Source organism: Ambystoma mexicanum, chromosome 3q (assembly GCF_040938575.1).
Source record: "Ambystoma mexicanum isolate Mex_15411 chromosome 3q, UKY_AmexF1_1, whole genome shotgun sequence".
Taxonomy (NCBI): Eukaryota; Metazoa; Chordata; class Amphibia; order Caudata; family Ambystomatidae; genus Ambystoma; species Ambystoma mexicanum.
The window spans coordinates 533,613,898-533,633,041 of record NC_090926.1 but is presented as its reverse complement, the minus strand read 5'-3'; the positions used below and the strand labels follow the sequence as shown (position 1 = coordinate 533,633,041).

At 46.7% G+C, this 19,144-nt stretch overlaps 1 protein-coding gene across 1 annotated transcript in view; it reads right to left on the bottom strand.

Moving 5' to 3' along the window:
- The window catches only part of RARS1 (arginyl-tRNA synthetase 1), a 390,240-nt gene that overhangs the window by 259,549 nt on the left and 111,547 nt on the right, over positions 1-19,144 (bottom strand). Inside the window, exon 9 of the mRNA XM_069654297.1 lies at positions 13,435-13,539. Within this exon, the coding sequence (XP_069510398.1) occupies positions 13,435-13,539 (105 nt within the window). The remainder of the gene's footprint in view (positions 1-13,434; positions 13,540-19,144) is intronic.

Sequence of the window (19,144 nt, the reverse complement as noted above, 5' to 3'; positions counted from 1 at the left end):
ACTACCAGTGAGTCTGGGATGGCGTGCCCTTTGATATATATGAGGGTCGGAAGGAGAAGGTTGAAATAATTTTTCGACTCTTGGGTTCACTGCCCGTGTCTGAGCAGGTGAGACCAATGAGGGAGCTACCCGTTTCTTAACAGAGTTAAGGAGGGGGATGGATTGACTCGCCGGAGGTTTTTCCTTAATATCCTCCACGAAATCCTGCCAAGGTACCGCCTCTTGAGTGGCAATTTTGAAGTATTCAGCTGCTTTCTTCAACATGGAGTTGAAAGCCATTTGGTCATCCACAGGGGAGGCCTGGCGAGCCGGGGTGGACGGAGGAGAGTCTAGGCACAAAACATCAGTGTCCTGATCTTGCTGTGTCCAAGGGTCTTAACCTTCCTGCTGGGTTTCCTCCCAGTGGTCTGTAGTATCCGGTTGATTTTCCGCTTAGTTTGAGAAAAGAAGCTGCTTCTTCTGCATGATAGAGGTCTATATATGTGACCATATGAACCGCGTCTGGTTGTTGGAAAACATGAGACTGATCTTCCTGAATTTGGAGGTTAGGGTCTATCCGAGCGCTTTTCGGGGGGGAGGATGATAAGTAGTACTGAACTGATAATCTGCTCCAACCGATCCATACAACCCTCAAATTTTTCTGTAGTCCATTTAGAGGACCCAAACGGGCCTACGCAAGGAGAAACAACGTTCTCTGCACTGCAGCATCGAAAGGAACCTCTCAGGGTGTCGGAAGAGGGTCCTGACTATCTACGTAAGCCTCATTGGAATCGGGAACCCAATCCGCCGAAATCTTTTCCGTGGCTTGGCCCATAACCATAGGCAGGACCGGAGTAAGGCCCACCGCCACTGCGATTCTTCCGATGCTACTTTCGATAGTCGCCGAATCATCGCGAGACAAAGGCTCTGATGATTTGTCGGCAGTTGTAATACCGTCCGAGGCACTACGGGGCCTAGCAGTCAGTCTTCCAGGTAGAGGCCTAGCCATAGTTTTCGGGCCTACTGAGGCCTTGGAAATTGTCAAAGCGTCAGGCTCCCGAACTTCCACGGTTGTAGGTTTTGGAGTAGCGCCCTTAGTTTGTTTTGATTGCCCAGTCGCAAGACGCTGCTGCGGAAGGGGGGGGGGAGGCTTTGGATCTGAACGATCCAAGGGAACCGGCGAAGTCTTCGGCGGCCCCGTTGGCGCTTTCGCCTTTTTCGATTAAGGTGTCGAAATTAGCGTAGGGGTTGTGTGCTTAGTGCGATGCGCTTGTACGCCCCTGTAGCAAGACCAGAGTCGAGCCTGGAAGGGTCGGGGACGGGCGTGGCGGACCTAGAAGCATCCGCCTCAAGGTCTATAACATCCGCATTGGACATTTGGTCATTCGAAGTACCCCCATCACTTTCAGCTGGCGCGGTGGTGGGGGTTGGGGGCTCCACGAGTGACATACCGTACGCGGCCCACCGCTTTACACAGCGCTCCTTAAGGGTCTTGGGCCGAAGGAGTTTTCACGCTGCTTCTCGTCGTGCTCTAGGGGGAAGACATGCGTTACACGTCCTGTGTTCGTCCTTCCAAGGATATTTGACCCTACACTTAGGGCAGAACCTAAAAGGAGTCCTTTCCATAGCAAAAGGGAAGGCTGACCAGACCGACAGGGAAAAGAGGGGAAAGGAGGAAAGACAAACAATATAGCCACCCGACCCCTCTCCCTACTGTATAGGTCGGCCAGAGGGCCCGACCACGTGGAAAATCCAGCCGCCGGATCTTAGGCACCGAAATCCACAGCCGTAGACTATTCCCCCGTATTCTTCGTCGAAGATGTTCTTGTTGGGCGAAGTGACTTAACGGGGAATAAACAACAATTCGGTAAGAAACAATGTCTCTAGTAAGAGCTCTGCTATAGGGCGACCAGTTATCTGGGCGGAAAAAAAACTATCTGAGGGACCTCGGCGCGTGCAGGATTTGGGGTACTACACACGTCATGATCGGGATAGTGTTACAGACACGCCTATGCCGACATCCCCTTTCTGTCCCCGAAAGACAAGATGCAATACTCCGTGGTTGCCACTGGATGTCGGACCATATGCACAGCATGTGAATCCAAGCAGATTAATCTTAGACATTCTGATGCTTGCTAAACGCAGTATCAGCAAAAACAGGTGCTGCAAATGCCGCAAGCACAGCAGCCAGTACAACCACAAATGCAAAATCCCCAACAGGCGGTAGAATCCCAGATAATGCAAGTACAAGCGCAAGTACCACAGAATGCAATAGTACAATGGGACGCAAACATATTGCTGCAAGCACCGCCAACACCAAGAGTAGGGGGGGTGCAACCGTGGTGGGGGGAATCCAGTCACGAGAACAGGACGGAACATGTATCCACAATAGGACATCCCACAGAGTGACTTGATGTGTCCAATTCTATGGATTATCCCAGACTACCAAGAGGAACCAAGGGTCAATATAGGCAACAAGACTTTTTCCTTTGTGGTCGATACAGGGGCAACGAGATCCTGTGTTCGAGGGAAACTTCCCAATGTCAGTAATATAAATGAATGCACAATTCGGACCCATATAAATAAATGGGAAATAAATCTTTTATTCGAAGAAGTAAATAATATAGAAACATTGCTACTATTATCGTCACTAAACAGAACACACTAAATATGCAAAAGTTTAATAAGTAAGCAGCTTTCATTTTCACTGCCTCTAGATCAATCATTTCAGAAGCATAATAGCCACTCCAAAAGTAATTGTCTTAACTCCTCAGGTTTCGCTAGGCAGCCTCATAGAATGATCTGCCCACTGAATAGCACTCCTCTTTCCGAATGTGATATTTAAAAATGGGTAAACAATTCATACTCGCTACTCTTTACAGATGGAATGTAGGGAGATGAATGGAGGCATGAGCCCAGAAACCTGCTGAACAGATGGTAAGCTTGTTGGCAAAAGTAGGGATTGTCCCCATTCTGCTCAGTCAAAATAGCAATTCTTCCCAAAAAATAAGCCTTGGTCAAAAAGCAACGTTTAGAAGTGGCGGGGTTCTACTATTAGAACTCCCTCCCCCCAATAGTGAATGTATATAATTATATATTAGATGTGTGAAAATATATACAGGAGGTTTCATTGCTAAGATTGTATTACAGGGCCTAATAAATTGTTCATTTGTGTAGATCATCTGTCTAACTTGAATTAATGGAGTTGACTCCCGAGTCTAAGCCTTACTGCTATTCTATCCAACCTTGATTGAGCTTGACTAGACATCAGTGTCTTCTCAGTGTTCGCTAAAATAGGGTGGCCTCTCAGAACCCATCCCAACGGTCATTAGTGGAAAGCCATCTTACAGGTGGAAAGAAGGAAGGCATTTGATAAAGCAAACAAATTAGTGATGGAAAAGAATCTGAAAGTGATTTTGCAAATCGTATTTCCTGAAAGAGTGAGACCGACGGTGATCCAAAGCAGGCAGTGACTTGGGTGAGGCACTGCGTGGAAAAAACAACAAACCTCTACCTTAGATGAGTTTGTGCTTGTCAAGTAATATAATTATCTGAATGAGTTCCTTTAATAACGGGGCTATTTGTGCGCGACACTTGCTTGTTGGCCTGGGATATCTGGTCTGTAGTAGTGTCATTTACTTTGTGGATTTATCAAAGGGAATCTGGGGCTACCTTCTGCATGTTCTACCATCCTTCTCCTTTTTAACGTTGCTCAGTTATTTATTTTATTAATCTCGGACATCATTTTTATTCAAAACAGTTGAACCTCCAGTGCCTGTACGCATTTACCGGTTTCAAATGGGGGAGGGGGGCACTTACTTGTGATAGATTATTTTGCGTCTGATGTCTCATATTGACGCCACAAACATGGTAGCCCTTGTTGGGGGTAATGGTAGCCCTCGTTGGGGGTAACAAAGTGCTGGAAACGGGCATTGAGATGCATTTTCCTAATCAACCCTGTGGACAGATTCTGCAAGGCCACAAAATTCTGATGAACAGGGATACACATGAAGGTCTAGCCAAGCTATCTGGCTGGTGACTGAACAGCAAGACGTACACTTAGTTCAGCACACTCTTAACATAATTTAGGCAAAAATTATGAAAATAAATGTATTTATGTAGGCCTTAAATAAACTCTAAGCAATGAAAAACCACAGACTAAGTAACGCACAAAAACAATAACTACACCATTATAAACACATGCATCTTGAATCAGTTTGAATCAGTTTTCAGAATACTGATGTAGCAATGCAAAGGAATACAGACAACAAAAAAAACCAAGTATATAACCAATAGTTGGGAGAACTAATATGCTGAACATAAAGTAGTTTAGGAACACCATGCAAAACCTTAAAAACAAAGGTTCTGCTAGCTGGCAAAGAAGGGTCCTTGAGCCCTTAGAGTGACAGGTCCCAATGCAAAGACACCTGTGGACATTTCCCTGTGTTAGATTGGATCAGCTGCTCAAAAAAGACGCTGGCGTTCAGGATTTTACAGAGTCTTTCGCCCATCGGGATGGTCAGTCTATGAAAATCAAATAACCAAGGGCCCTCAATAACCAGCACTTGGCTTATGCTTGCTTCCTACAAAATCGTAAACTTGCAGTGAAGGTAATGCAAGCCCTATAGATCTTGCAACATTGTTTCTGTAAGATTACTAAGTTACTACTTGTATGGGAATACATTCACACAGCAACATTTGTATTTGTCCGTAGCCACTAGAAAGTGATAATGTACACTTGGTGAGTAAAAAAGGTCTGGTGAGTAAGAAAATGGTGTGATGTATGCATGTGGTGGAAACCTGGCATTTGTGGCATGCTGGAAGTGGCTTATGCCTGGCTTGTAGCTTGCAACTTGACATTTTTTCACCGGGGGTATTCTAAAAGTATGACTGGGGTGGTGAGGATCAATGACCTTCAGACACAACTAGAAAGGGTCAGTTTAAAATGTTGGAACCTGCAGTAGACAAACTTTTTTAAGTATGACAATGCATTACTTACCATAAAAGCATTTCTGATGGTTGTATCTGCTTAGATTCACATGCTGTGTATAGTCCGACATCCAGTGTTCACTGCGCAGTATTGCATTTTGTTTTTCGTATTCGAAAAGGGGACGTCGACAAGGCGTGTCTGTAACACTATCCCTATAGTGACGTGCAGTGTACCCACAATCCCTCACGCGTCGAGGTCCCTCTGTATTTGTTCTGCCCTGAGGGAGCCTATTAGACGTGAGTACAGAAAAGAGATATAGAAGAAAATCTATGTTCCTTCCATCCGAGCCTGGAAGAAGGGTGGGCGCATGTGAATCTAAGCAGATACAACCATCAGAAATGCTTTTACGGTAAGTAATGCATTGTCTTCTGATGTTTGTTAATCTGCTTAGAATCACATGCTGTGCATAGACTAGCGAGCAGTACCCGGAGTTGGCGGTGGGTTGTGAGAAGGAACAGTAGAGAAAGGATGTCTTAATACTGCTTGTCCCACCTGGGAATCAGATCTAGAGTGGGCATCTAGACAGTGTTTTGTAAAGGTGTGAACAGAACTCCAGGTTGCCGCTTTGCAAATGGACTCAAGAGGGACATTTGCAATGAAAGCTATGGAAGCCCCGGTACCTCGAGTGGAGTGTGCTCTTGGCTTGAAGGGTAGTTCTCTCTTAGCAAGAGAGAAACAGAGAGTGATGCATTGCACAATCCATCTAGATATAGTGGATTTCGAAACTGCATCTCCTTCTCTTCCTGCTGCCACCGAGACAAAGAACTGATTAGTCTTTCTCAATGGTCTAGTTCTTTCCATATAAAACATCACTGCTCTGCGAACATCCAGTGCATGCAGGCTCTTCTCACCCAAGTTTGAGGGATTTTGAAAGAACGTTGGTAGTTCTATTGACTGGTTGACATGAAATTTAGAGATAAATATTGGTGCAAACCTAGGATGTGTGCGTAGAACCACCTTATCCTTGGGTTCAAAGGGAGACTCCATGAGCCTGGTTAGTTCCACATTTAGGTCGCATCCGGGAGCGGGGTTAGCTATGGGAGGGTGGATCCTCTTCACTCCTTCCATGAAGGCTTTAGTAACTGGGACTTTCCACCATGACACTAAGTTGGGAAGTGGTGTATGCAGAAAGTGCAGCTAAATGGACTTTAATAGAGTTAAACACCAAGCCCGAGTCTAGTAGGTGAGTCAGGTACAGAACAATTTGTGTGGTAGAGCAGTCAACTGGGTTGATGCTCCTTCCCCTACACCAGATGACAAATCTTTTTCATTTGCTAGAATAACAGTGACAAGTGTTAGACTTTCTAGCCTCCCTGAGAATGTCCATGCATCTCTGCGGGAGTTGTAAATGTCTAAATTCTATGATCTCAGGAGCCAGGCTGCTAAGTTCATGGTCTGAGGGCATGGATGTAGTGTCCTGCCCTTGTCCTGTGACAGCATGTTGTACGGGCAGGGAAGTTTCACTGGAGGAGATAGGGACATCTCCAAGTGAGCGAACCAAGGCTGTCTGGCCCACATAGGGGCACCAGTATCATGGTAACTTGTTCCTGGTGCATCTTGTGCACTATCTTGTTGAGAAGGGGAGTCGGAGGAAAAGCGTAAACACATTTCCCTGACCATGGCATCGATAGAACGTTCCCCTTGGATTGGTTCTGGGGGTACCTGGAGGCGTAATCTTGGCATTGCGAGTTCTCCAGAGTTGCGAACAGATCTATTTCTGGGAATCCCCATTGTGTGAAGACGTCTAAGACAAGGTCGTCGTGTAACTGCCATTCGTACTCTGAGGGCAAAGGGAAGGCTCTGCTGAGTTCGTCTGCTAGCAGATTGAGTTCCCCTGGTACATGTTGTGACAGTAGGAACATGTGTTTGAGAGCCCACTTCCAGATGTTCTGGGACAGCTTGGACAGTCCTGGAGAGTGAGTGGCCCCCTGCTTGTTGAGGTAGTACATGGCTGTGGTGCTGTCCGTGAGGACCATCACTGTCTTCCCTTGCAGGTGTGCCTGGAAGGCTTTCAGTGCCTTGAACACAGCTAGTAGCTCCAGTAAGTTTATGTGCTTGGATGCTACGCTCGGAGTCCAGACTCCGTGAGCAGTCTGATGGGATAGGTGAGCCCCCCATCCTGTGAGGGATGCGTCAGTAGTTCGAGTGGCTTCCACTGCGGGGTGGCGATTGGTTTCCCTATTACCAGGTTTTCCTTCGACCACCACCGTAGCGAGAGAACCAAGGCCTGCAAGACCATCACTAGATCGTCACATTGTCCGCTGGCCTGACACCACTGGCTATTGAGCCACTCTTGCATGCGCAGGCGCGCGTGAGGTACCAAATAAATACATGACGCCATCATTCCTAGTAAGCGCATTGCTTTGCGTACCGTCACCTCTCGACCAGCCACATATTGAGGGATTTGAAACAGCATGTTTTGGACCCTCTCGTTGGAGGGGAAGACGAGGGCGTCCTTTGTTCGAATTAGAGCCCCTAGGAATTGTTTGATCTGGCTGGGGTCTAAGCTAGACGACTTCTCGTTGATGGAGAAGCCCAGTTGAAACAAAAGGTCTACAGTCTTTTGGGTATTTGAGAAGCATGCTTCGTAAGAATCCCCTGTTATGAGCCAATCGTCGAGGTAAGGGTATACTGGGAAGGACAACCTGCACAGGTGGGCCGCTGCCACTACCTTCGTGAATACTCTCGGCGCTGATGCTTTGCCGAAGGGTAGCACTCTGAACTGGTAGTGTTTGCCCTCTATCATGAACCTGAGGTATTTCCTGTGCGCTGGTATTATTAAAATATGAAAGTGTGCCTCTTTCATGTCCAGTGTTGTCATGTAATCTCCCTGTGAAAGCAGGGGGATTACCTCCTGTAGAGTCACCATACGAAACTTTTGAGGTTTGACAAATGTGTTCGCTGGGCACAAATCTAGTACAGGGCGCATGGTTAAGTCCTTTTTGGGTACAAGGAAGTACACTGAATAAATACCTTCCGTTACCTGGGATAGAGGCACGACCTCTATAGCTCCTTTTTCTAGTAGTTGGTCCACTTCTTGAAGAAGGATGGCGAGGTGTTCTGGCAACATGCGTCGTCCCATTGGGGGTCTGTACGTAGGAGAACTGTTGAATTCTATACAGTAGCCGCGGGCTATGGTTGATAGTACCCAGCGGTCTAATGTTATACCCTCCCATGCTGGAAGAAAGGATGTTAACCGGCCCCCGACCGGCGAAGCATGGGAGGGGACTCGAATCTTTGCGTCATTTGGTGTTGGTGGCTTGGGAACCTCTAAGGGTAGGACCCCGACCTCTTCCCTTGCCACGACGTTGTCCTCTTCGGTTATATTGTCCACTGGTGCCTTGGTTAGAGGACCAGTTACCTGCAGAGTATTGCGCTGCTGTTGCTGCTGGCGTTGGCCTAAAAAAGAACATTTGTTGCCATAACCATGTTTGTTGGGAGGCCTTGAAATTTGATCTAGTGTCTTCATTGTGTCAAATTCCTTCTTTACGGTCTCTAGTGCCTCATCCACCGCCTTACCAAAGAGGTTTGCATCTTCTATAGGTTTGTTAATAAGAGATGCTTGTGTCTCAGGTTTAAAGCCTGAATTGCGTAGCCATACCTGGCGTTTGAGTAGGATTCCTTGGTCTAGGGAACACCCAGCCGTCTGTGCAGCATCCAGAGTATTTTTAATGATGCTTTGGTTGACTAATGTCTCTTCAGTCACCGTGGCTAGAAGGCGAGTACATAGGGGTTCCGGTACCTCCTCAATGTCCTTACGTAGATTGCTCCATTATGCATCTGCGTAACTCGCCAGCAAAGAGTTGTTGTTGGCAATTCTTGCGGAAAAGGCAGCTGAGGCTGTAATCCTCTTTCCTAGGGCATACCATTTTTTTACCCTCTTTATCTGGTGGTGCCTCGCTAGTTGACAGCGGGACCCCTGCTCTCTTCCTGGTATTTGCCATCACTAAGGAGTCTGGTACAGAGTGGCCCCTGATGTAGAACGGGTCCGATGGAGAAGGACTACATTTTCTATCCTCGGGTTGACCCTGCTGATCAACGCGGGAGTGGATAGTGAAGGAATAATTTGTCTCTTTACTGAGGTGAGGAGGGGAATGGTTTGGCTGACAGGGGGTTTCTCCTTAATGATCTTTTCTACAAGGTCGATGTCAGAAGTTTCCCCGGTCTCGAAATGCTCTGCTGCCTTGCGTAGGAGTGCATTAAAGGTAGGTTGATCGTCTATAGGAGATGTATTCCTAATAGGGAAGTCTTTGGGTGGGGACAGGTTTATGGCTTCAGGGTCTGAAAACGCGGATAGGGACTGCCAGGGCTGTGAAGTGCCTTCTTCTGGGTCTTCTCCGAAGCCCCCTTCACCCATATCTGGGTTGTCTTCAACACCTTCCTCCTCTAGGTTTTGTTCCCCTTCATTGCCTAAGAATTCGTCATCATCCTGAAAGTGGGGGTCCTCTCCAGTGAGGTCATATAGATCTACATCCTCTTGGGGGGGGGGGGATCAAACAGCCTGGGGTACTTGAGCCTGGGGTACTTGGCCCTGGGATCCTCCTGAGGTCCATCGCTTGGGTGTTGGAAGGTTCTGAGTCTCCATAAACCTCTCCATTTTGTCCATACAGAACTGGAGTCTTTCTAGGGTTTCTTGAGGTACCCCGGAGCGGTCAGGGGGAGAAAAGGGAGGGCCTTCCGTAAGAAAACGCTTCGACCTATCCCATAACGTCGAAGAGAGGTTCCCCTCGCCTTCTGAAAGGCCTTCTGGTAAGCTAGGAGTCCCTCTCGAAGCGGGTGGTTCCTGCCTTCCTTATGACCTTTTCGGCGTTTCCCGGGCCTTATGAGCGGTAACCGATGTCTCTTTCGCCGTCCGTCTATGGCTATCGGTGGAAATAATCCTCGCCAGGCTCTCGACAACTAAACTGTCTGTCGAGGGTACCTCTGGCGTTGACGTTACAGGAGTCGCTTGCTCTACGCTGACGGGCGCTCTCTGCCAGTGCGTGTCGTCTGGCGGTTTAGTGATAGCGCCCTTATCTGGGGGTAGCCCAGTCGCTAGTCGCGTTTGCGGTTGCAAGGGGGGCTTCAGACTCTTACAGTCTGAGGAGGCCGCCAGTAGGACCTGCGTCTCCGTTGGCGCTAATGCACTTCGTCTTCGACGAGGAAGAGCCGTGGGTAGTATGTTTATGGGAGTGTTTGCTGTGTGCGTCCTTGTCGCTGGGGTATTCATCCCCATAAGCAGGGCGTGAGCCGAGCTTGCCGGGGACGGACGAGGAGCGTGAACGCTCCTTAGAGAGGTCTATGACTTCCGAAACGGACGTCGGGTTGTCACATTCCTTGTCACTTTCTACGGCGGCGGGTGATGAATCAGACCTAGACATGGCGTAGACTGCGCACCTCTTGACCCTACGGTCTTTCAAAGTCTTCGGCTTAAGGAGCCGACAGGCCGCATAGCCGTCTTCTTTGTGATCGAGGGGCAAGCAACGGTTATGCGGGTCTTTCCAGGTAAATTTGCCTTTGCAAGGCGGGCAAAACCTAAAGGGTGTCCTCTCCATAGCTGAGGAAGAGATTGCATGTGACAACAACCCTGAAGGAAAGAGAGGGGAAAGGGAAAGGCATTCTCAAAGAAACAATAAATGTCCCACGACCCCACTCTCCCTACTGTATTTGGCCGTCGAGGCCAGGCCACGTGTTCAGCAAACGCCGAACAACCTCCTCCGTCGAAGGGACCGCCGTCTGAGATCTTGATCGACGGTGAACAGCTTTGCAGTTACGACGCCGAAGGAGGGATGTAAGTAATCATATAAGTTAAGCGCGACCAAAGGTCGAATAAAGTTTTTTGCAATGTCTCTCGAGGAGCTCCGCGTATAGGCGACGAATATCTGGGCGGAAAAAAACAATCTGAGGGACCTCGACACGTGAGGGATTGTGGGTACACTGCACGTCACTATAGGGATAGTGTTACAGACACGCCTTGTCGACGTCCCCTTTTCGACTACGAAAAACAAAATGCAATACTCCGCAGTGATCACTGGATGTCGGACTATGCACAGCATGTGATTCTAAGCAGATCATCAGAAATGTATTTCTTTATTTTTATATTTATAGCAACACACAAAACCCTCTTGCATCTAGGCGCTAGTTACAGTAAGTGTTTATAATGTACAAGACCATGCATAAAGATTACAGCATAAATAGGTGGATTTTGAAAGCATACTCTGGCAGAGCCGTGCCTCATGGTATTGGGGGGGGAGCTACTCCAGGTGCACAGGTCAACAAACAGCAAATTAGGGTAGGTGCACAATCTGGCAGCGCCGCGCTTCATGGTAAAGGGGGGCTACTGGATTTGTACAGGTAATCAAACAAGACAAAATAGGTATGGGTGCACATTCTGGCAAATCTGCTTCATTTTAAAATAAATCAAAATAAATAAAGCCTCCACTGCGCACAATTTACAAATATCATGGGTTATAACCAGCAATACACCCAAGTAGTACAAATCAAAGTGCTCTTATGAGAACAAAGAAGCAGCCAAAACACAGACCTCCAGAAGAACACTTCCCAGAGCATAACCCTAGGAAAATAAAAGACTCCAAACCATGAACTTTGACACTACCCGATGTCACGTCATGTATTTTTCAACAGATTGAATATCCTGGACAAGGTCGCCTATGTACAAATACAGAAGCACCTGGAAGAACATCACCTTTTAGGAGCCAGACAATCAGGCTTCCGTCCCCAACACGGGACTGAAGCAGCCCTTATCGACCTTAAAGCACAGATCGATCTGCTCAGAGACAATGGCCAAGCAGCCTTACTCCTCCTCCTCGACCTCTCTGCAGCATTTGAACTGGTTGACCACTCGGTCCTATACACTCACCTACACACTGTCGCCCACTTTGCCTCTGAGGCCATTACATGGATTAGATCTTTCCTTAATGGCAGAACCATGAGGGTTTTCTCGCCCAAAGATGCTGCAGACCCCATACCCATCACCTGTGACGTACCACAGGGTTCTTGTGTCTCCTCTACATTGTATAACATATTTAACAAGCCCCTTTTCGATGCTTTCGATCATCTCGGTATCACCTACACTAACTATGCAGATGATAACCAGATCCTTCTTCCGCTTTCTGGAGATTATGAAAAGGATTTGGCCTCGGTGAATAGGTTTTACTACATCATCCTCGCATGGCTGGCCACTCATGGGCTATGCCTGAATGATAAGAAAACTGAACTCATCACCTTGGGTACCACTGCCAGCCTAAAGAAATTAAGCCCAACCTACTCATCCTTCATGATCAATGGCAACACTATCAGAGTGGGACACAAAGTCAAAACACTGGCCTTCTACCTGGATTCCAACTTCTCCTTTAACAGACAGGTGAACTCACTAGCCTCCTCCACGGCTTAAACGTGTAAATTGATCCGTGCAGCCAAACTTTTTCTATCTGACACCAGCTGCCTGACCCTGGCCAGAGCCCTCACACTATCCCGCTTAGACTACTGCAACACGCTTTATCTTGGGTCCTCCAAAGTCACCACCAGCAAACTACAAATTCTCCAGAATAACGCACTTAGAGCGGCCCTGGGTATCTCCAGAAGAGACCACATCACAGTACACAGCTAACAGAACTGGATCCCTATCATAGATAAAATCTCCCTAAAAACTGCTTCACTCGCCCACAAGTCCCTCAATAACGCGGCCCCTATCTACCTGATCGACAGATTACAGACAGACATCCTTGGGACCGACAAGGACAGTATACAGAGACTGCCTCTCCGTCCCCAACTACAAACGCTCCACCATATGAGCTAACAGCTTGCCAGTGAAAGCGGTTAAACTGTGGAACTCCCTACCACCCACTCTCAGAATGGACTTACCCAACCAAAATTTCCGATCCAAGATTATGTCTTGGCTGAAGACAGCCGCTATCTAAACATACTGAGCCATGATCTGCATCTCCCTCTTGTCATTTGGACATACCGTACATACATGAGTTAACTGTATATATTTCCTGATTTTCTTTCATTATTACTGTGTATATGCCATGTATATATTTTATTGTCTGCAACTAAGTTTCGCAAATTCCTGTATCTGCTGCGCCTTGTTACCCTACGGTATTCCAGCGCATTACAAATAATAAACAAAACATTCTTCTCCACCTGGAAAACGAGTTCACTCATTTATTTGCTGAACAGCTTTTCCAGCAGGAGGCATTTACCATTTTAATAAAAGCAGCCACGTGTGAGAACGGTGGTTGCAAATTCATTCTAATTAACATACAGGTTAACAAACCTAGTTTTCATATGAATGACATGCAAAAACTATGTACATTGTAAATAAAATGACAATCAAGAGCGGCCAATAAGAAGGATCATAACAGAATATAATGAAATGGAACTTTAAAATATAAAATTGATCTAAACAAAACCAACAAAAAAAACAACTTAAAACAAAATTATTTGTTAACAATTACGGATACCTTTTTCTTCAAATTCCTTCACAACGGCATCCATTCTGTCCTGGTAAAATGATTCTCCTCTTTCGACAAGTGAAATTTCCAAGCAGTCATATATCTTCTGAAACTCTGAAGAGAACAAGCAAAGAAACTAAGAAAATCATGTCTTTATCGATTTTACTTGTGCTTTGTAGCAGTTCAGCTACAAAGAATTGGTTGGCTATCATTAAAATTATGACATTACCAATGCAAACAATAAAAACTCAAAACATTTTTTACTTGGTTATCAAAGGTCCTGGAAGAAAAGAAAACAAAAAATGAGGTTGTGTGTGTGTGTGTGTTTTTTTTTATTACTCTCATGACTTTAAGAAATGTACATTTCAGTGCAAAAAATCAGATGGCCAGCCTTCTTGAATACATTATTGCCAGGATATGGTCCCGATACTAATGTATAATTGTCTCCCAGCACTTGAGTGTTCTTAAAGGTCGCGATATTGTGAAATGCCCTAAAAATGTTAAAGTATTTCTATCGCTACTTGGCACATAAAAATGCAAGTGGGCAGCCGGATTCATTGCTGGCGTCACTAAACCTGTGAACGGGTCACAAAAATTCCTTCAATGCATGCTACCTTTCCCACAGGATATTGATTTTATTTCCTGTGCAATCCAAAGGACATATAATTTCTCAATTCAGAATGTGCTTAGAAATGCGCAGTCTCACCTCCTTCCGTTTGCCGCTTACATGGGTTGGGGGTGAAGGGAATCAGAGTGGGTGAATCGGTATTACATGCATTCCAGTGCAAAAGTTTTTAGGAAGCAAAACAAACCGGCCCTCATTAAGATGAAAGGCCAATGACGTCATGTCAGAAAGCAAAGGCACCGTCTCATATACTTGATATTTGGCAACCAAAAACATTTGACAAATTGTGGTCCCCAAGCACTCTCGATACAACCTGGAGGACACCACCAACTTTTGGAAGGCCCGTGTGAGAAATTAAAACAAACCAGGGAGAACCACTGTGGATCCACCTCCTTCTGCCAAGCAACAGAAACACACTATCTTGCTCAAATACTGGTCTCTTCTGCAAGCTACATGAATTATACTGGTCTCTTCTGCAAGCTACATGAATTATCTCATGGTTTCCCTCAAGTTTCACCCAGGGTCAACTGCTCCGGACCCAGATGGCCAAAGTAATCGATTCAGGGAAAGGATGCAAAACATACACGAGTTTCCGGTCAAGACCGCTCCTTGCCGTCTTCTACCGAAGGCGTGGACAGAGCTTTGCCCTGCTTTTGTCAAAGATCTTTAGCATCTCTACACAGAATGCTTCTCACTCCATGGGTGTCGACTTTTTAGAACGGCATCTCACCCTCTTGGGGGTGAGGAAGAGTGGCAGGAGCCACTGGGAGACCGTGAACGCTTATCCTTCTTACTCGAGAGTCGCCTCTCGTCTCAGCAGACGAAGATCGAGCAGGTCGGGACTTGGATATCTTGCCTACCTGCAGCTTCCCCTTTTGTTCCTGCAAGGCTTTTTCCGTCATCGCTTGACTCTTCAAAGAGAAATCGGTGTTGTGGCCTTCGCCCAGGCACCACAGACAGACTATATGGATCCACGATAGACATCTTGGAGCTGCACTCTTTTTGAAGCCCGACCGCAGGGTCGCCGCTGTAGAAGACATTTCTTTGTAGTTACTTTTGTCTCTCGCAGTTAGAATTGAATGAGGTTCGCTGTGTTCCGAAGCAAACACGTTTGCAGAAAAATGGAACTGAGGCGAACGGCGCCGTGCATGCTACTTATAACACCTGATGACATCACCCTCAACTGAGTCATTCGCGGGACATCGACTCAACGCCATCGACGCAGAGCGCCCTCTGCCAAAAAAGTTTTCCGAAGCTGGACATTACATGTCAAAGAGGAGGTGGAGGAATACGTTGGAGGACACAAGCCATTCGAAATGAGAATTCTCCCAAACAGTTACCATTTGGCTTTCACACTATCCAATAGTGTTTTTCTTTGTACACTATTTACTTGATTTGCAAATGCGGGTGCACTGGTCTCATTTGCGGCTCACTCGCTCCTCCTTTCCCCCCACAAACCCCTCCCCCCCCCCGAGGGGCTCATGCAAGCAGCACTCACGCTCTCCTGTCGCTCCTGCAGCGTCCAGCGGCTTCTCTGTGTTAGCCGCTCCCAACGGGGAAAACATGGCAATGGGCTTCGCTCACCTCCAGACCCTCCAGGGGTCCACTGTGGATTTGGCGTCTTCCTGGCTGTCCTCCTTTTCATCCACCCCCACCCCCCCCCACACCGTGTTGATTGCTGCGCCTTGGATGGACGCGTTCTCCAGCCCAGCTGCTCTCCCCTTCTGCTGTCTCTGCATTCCTTCATACACCTGCAACCATTTACCAGGTTGCAGATGTGACCACTCAGTTTTACTTGTCGTCTGACCATAGTAATTGGGACATGCCTGACCCTCACAATAATTCTCAGGCCTCTTCCCTCATCCCAGTACTAGAATGGTGAAATGAGCCATTAGTGTTCACTACTCTTATTAGCCTATTCCTCATCCCAGTACCAACATGGTTTAAATGAGGACAAACAAGTGAATATTTTTCACAACAACCTATAAAAGGAAGGAGGGTAGATTTGGTTCTCACTAGAAAAGGGGGGATATCATGTCTCACCTGCAGACCTCTTCTTCTTAGCTCTTCTTAGTATTTCTGTATCGATGAGTTCCAGTCTTCTTTTTTCACCATTGTAGTGTTCCTTGTCCTTTCTTGTTCCTTCCCCTGACATGCATGGTCAGAAATTCCTTTGTGTCATTTTTATCTTCGGCGGGAGTCCTGTGGACTCCCCGCCTAGGCTCCAGAGTGTCTATGAAGGCAAAAAGCGAGGGAGGGGTCCACAACTATGCAGCACTTTGTCTTCCTGTCTGCCTGTGATAATCCAGTTCAAACTGGGAGGCTGTCTGTCCGGAAAGGACCGCCAACAATCCGACCAGCAACATTCGGTCTTCTGTGCTCCTGAAAAAAGTGCTTAATTCACAGAGCCGCATCCAGCCACAAGGGAAATCTTGCATGTAGTCTTCTTCTGTGATCCTGGATGCAAAAGTTCTTCCAAAGTCCTGTCTTCCGACTTCTAGACAAAGGAATCCATCAACTGGGTTTTTGGCTGCATATCCTGAAGTCTTTCTGCTGCAACACTTTCTGTGCAGAGGTACTGTGTTGGCTGGGTTATTTACTTACATCAGTCTCGTGATTCCTGTGTATCCTTGGGGTGTTTTCAGTGATTGGGAGGTCTCTCGTCCATTTCAACCAGGCCCACTGCTGCAATCCTCCTAGGGCTTCTTCTCTGAAGTCCCTGGACCCTCATCGAACTCTAAAGGAAAATACTTACTTGTTTGAAACTTCTTTTTCTGGAACTCAGACTTTGCCTGCAACTGAGCCCTATCTCACCCTGCCTACAGCTGGCTCCTAGTCCACTAGGGTCTCTCTTCTGCCTCGGAGAGAACTCTTGTACTAGAATTGGGAAAGTCTGGACAAGTTAAGGGGTCTGCCTTTTAAAGTGTACTTACTTGTTAATGAGTTAGTTGGTAACTATAAACTGAGTGAATAGTTACAAAAAGTTAATACTTACCTTAGATATGTTCTGCAATTCTGAAAATTATATATAGGATTTACTTACCTTGAACAAGCGGTGTGCCTTCTTATATAAGTATTCTCAAAGTCTTCCGTTCCTTGGAAACTGCTTCACCATTCTAACAGAAGGTAGATAAAGAGTGAACTTACTCACCTGTAAATTGGGTTCCCCCTCATCCCAAAAGTAATGCTGTTGGTTTCACTTTATTATACTTGTTAGGATAATTGAAGGAGTTTCCCCAATTGGGTCTTGCTTCCCGACTTGCTGCTAGCCTGTCTAGAATAAGTCTACCACGGTCATACTGCTTCTTACAAAAGTGTACATGTTTTACTTACCTTGCATAGCTGTGTGCCATCCAAAAATAAGTTAAGTATTGGCTTGCCTTAGTCTGTGAACTGAAAAGCAACTGTAAATAAGTATTACACCCCAAGTTCCAACTCCCCTAGAATAACTTATCTAGAATCAGAGTTATAGATATTTTACTGGTCCTAGAATAAGTGTTCCACTATTCTGAAAAGTATATTGTCCAGTTGACTTACTATGTGATTTCTTGCTGAGCGTTGCGGTACAACTGTTGGGTTTACTACCCTGGTATTACTGAAAGCAATCTAAAAGTAAGTATTGGGTTTTACTTCGCTAGAACTACTATTCAGTGTTCCAAATTAGGTTATATGCTTTGGTCTGTGTACCTTCAAGCACAGTGTTGTGTTTTTCTATAATGCGTTTATATGATGTGTGATAGGGAACACGTTACTTACCTGTAACTATTGTTCTCCAACATGAGTCTGTCATGGATTCACATGCTCATGAATAATCCCAGTCAGGCTGGGAATCCTCAGTAAAAAGAAAAACAGTTTCACTTATAAACGGTATTTCTCCTCAAAACCAATCACTGTCCTCTGGGTCATACTGCCCCATCCAATGACAGTCCTCTCCCTAAGCCCCTCCTCTGGCAGTCATCGTCAGATTCGGTAAGCACGTAAAAAGGCAGAATGACCAAGCAGTGCAGCAGAGGGGACAGAGGGAGGGTTTGCATGTGAATCCATGCCAGACCCATGCTGGAGAACAATACATATAATTATGATATTTATAACGCGCCTATACAGAAGTGTTTCAAGGCGCGAAGAAGCAAGGAGGGTGGAACAGAGGGAAGATAAACAAACATCTTACTAGGCCAGGTGTCATTCAGATCACGCAATTGCAAGGGAAGGGGGGAAAAGGAAAGTGCAGGGGGAGCAATACATGGGATAATAAATGACAAGATAAATAAAAGAACGGCCAGCTGGTGGCAAGTGCAGGGTGAGTGCAGACATTAGTGCTGGTGAGGGGACTGTAGGGCTACAGAAAACAGTCCCCAGGTGCAGGGTTTGCCAGGGAGGCAGTGCAGGCGTGCAACTGGCAGGGCTTGGGCCCGAGATCAGATGGGTGGCCAGTAACCATGCAGTATCAATAGGACTTCAGCAGGGGAGAGGGGGCGAGAAAGCAGAAGCAAAGAGGAAGGTTTTAAGGTGCTTCCGGAAACCGAAGATGGTTCTCCTCAAGTTTCAGGCAGGCAGAGGGCTGTTCCACAGGGAGGCCCCAGCTGAAAGGAGATATCTACCACCAACTCGTTGCTTGGAGAAGCGACTGACCCTAAAGGAGTTGGAGGCGGATGAGCGAAGAGCTCGAGAGGGAAGATATTTAGGAAGAGAGAGTTGAAGGTATTGAGGCCTTGTGGACGATGCAGAGGGTTTTGAACTTAATCCTCACAGCCACTGGGAGCCAGTGCAGAGATTTCAATCCTGGAGAGATACGATCCCTGGGCTTGAGGCCAAGGACAAGTCTTGCAGTCCTGTTCTGGATGAGTTGCAGAGGGCGTAGAGTAGAAGCAGGAAGATTTAGAGAGAGTCTGTTGCAATAGTACAGCCTAGAGAGAACCAGAGCTCTAGAGACAGTGTGCTTCTGGGGGAAGGAGAGGAAGGGAGGAGGTGCAGCTGGTAGTGTGACTTCTTTGAGATGTCAGAGGTGAGGAGAGAAAGAGTGTGGAGTCGAAGATAACCCAGAGGTTTTTAGCCTTGCAGGTTGGAGCAGGGAAGTAACTTGTCCCTTCTCCAGCA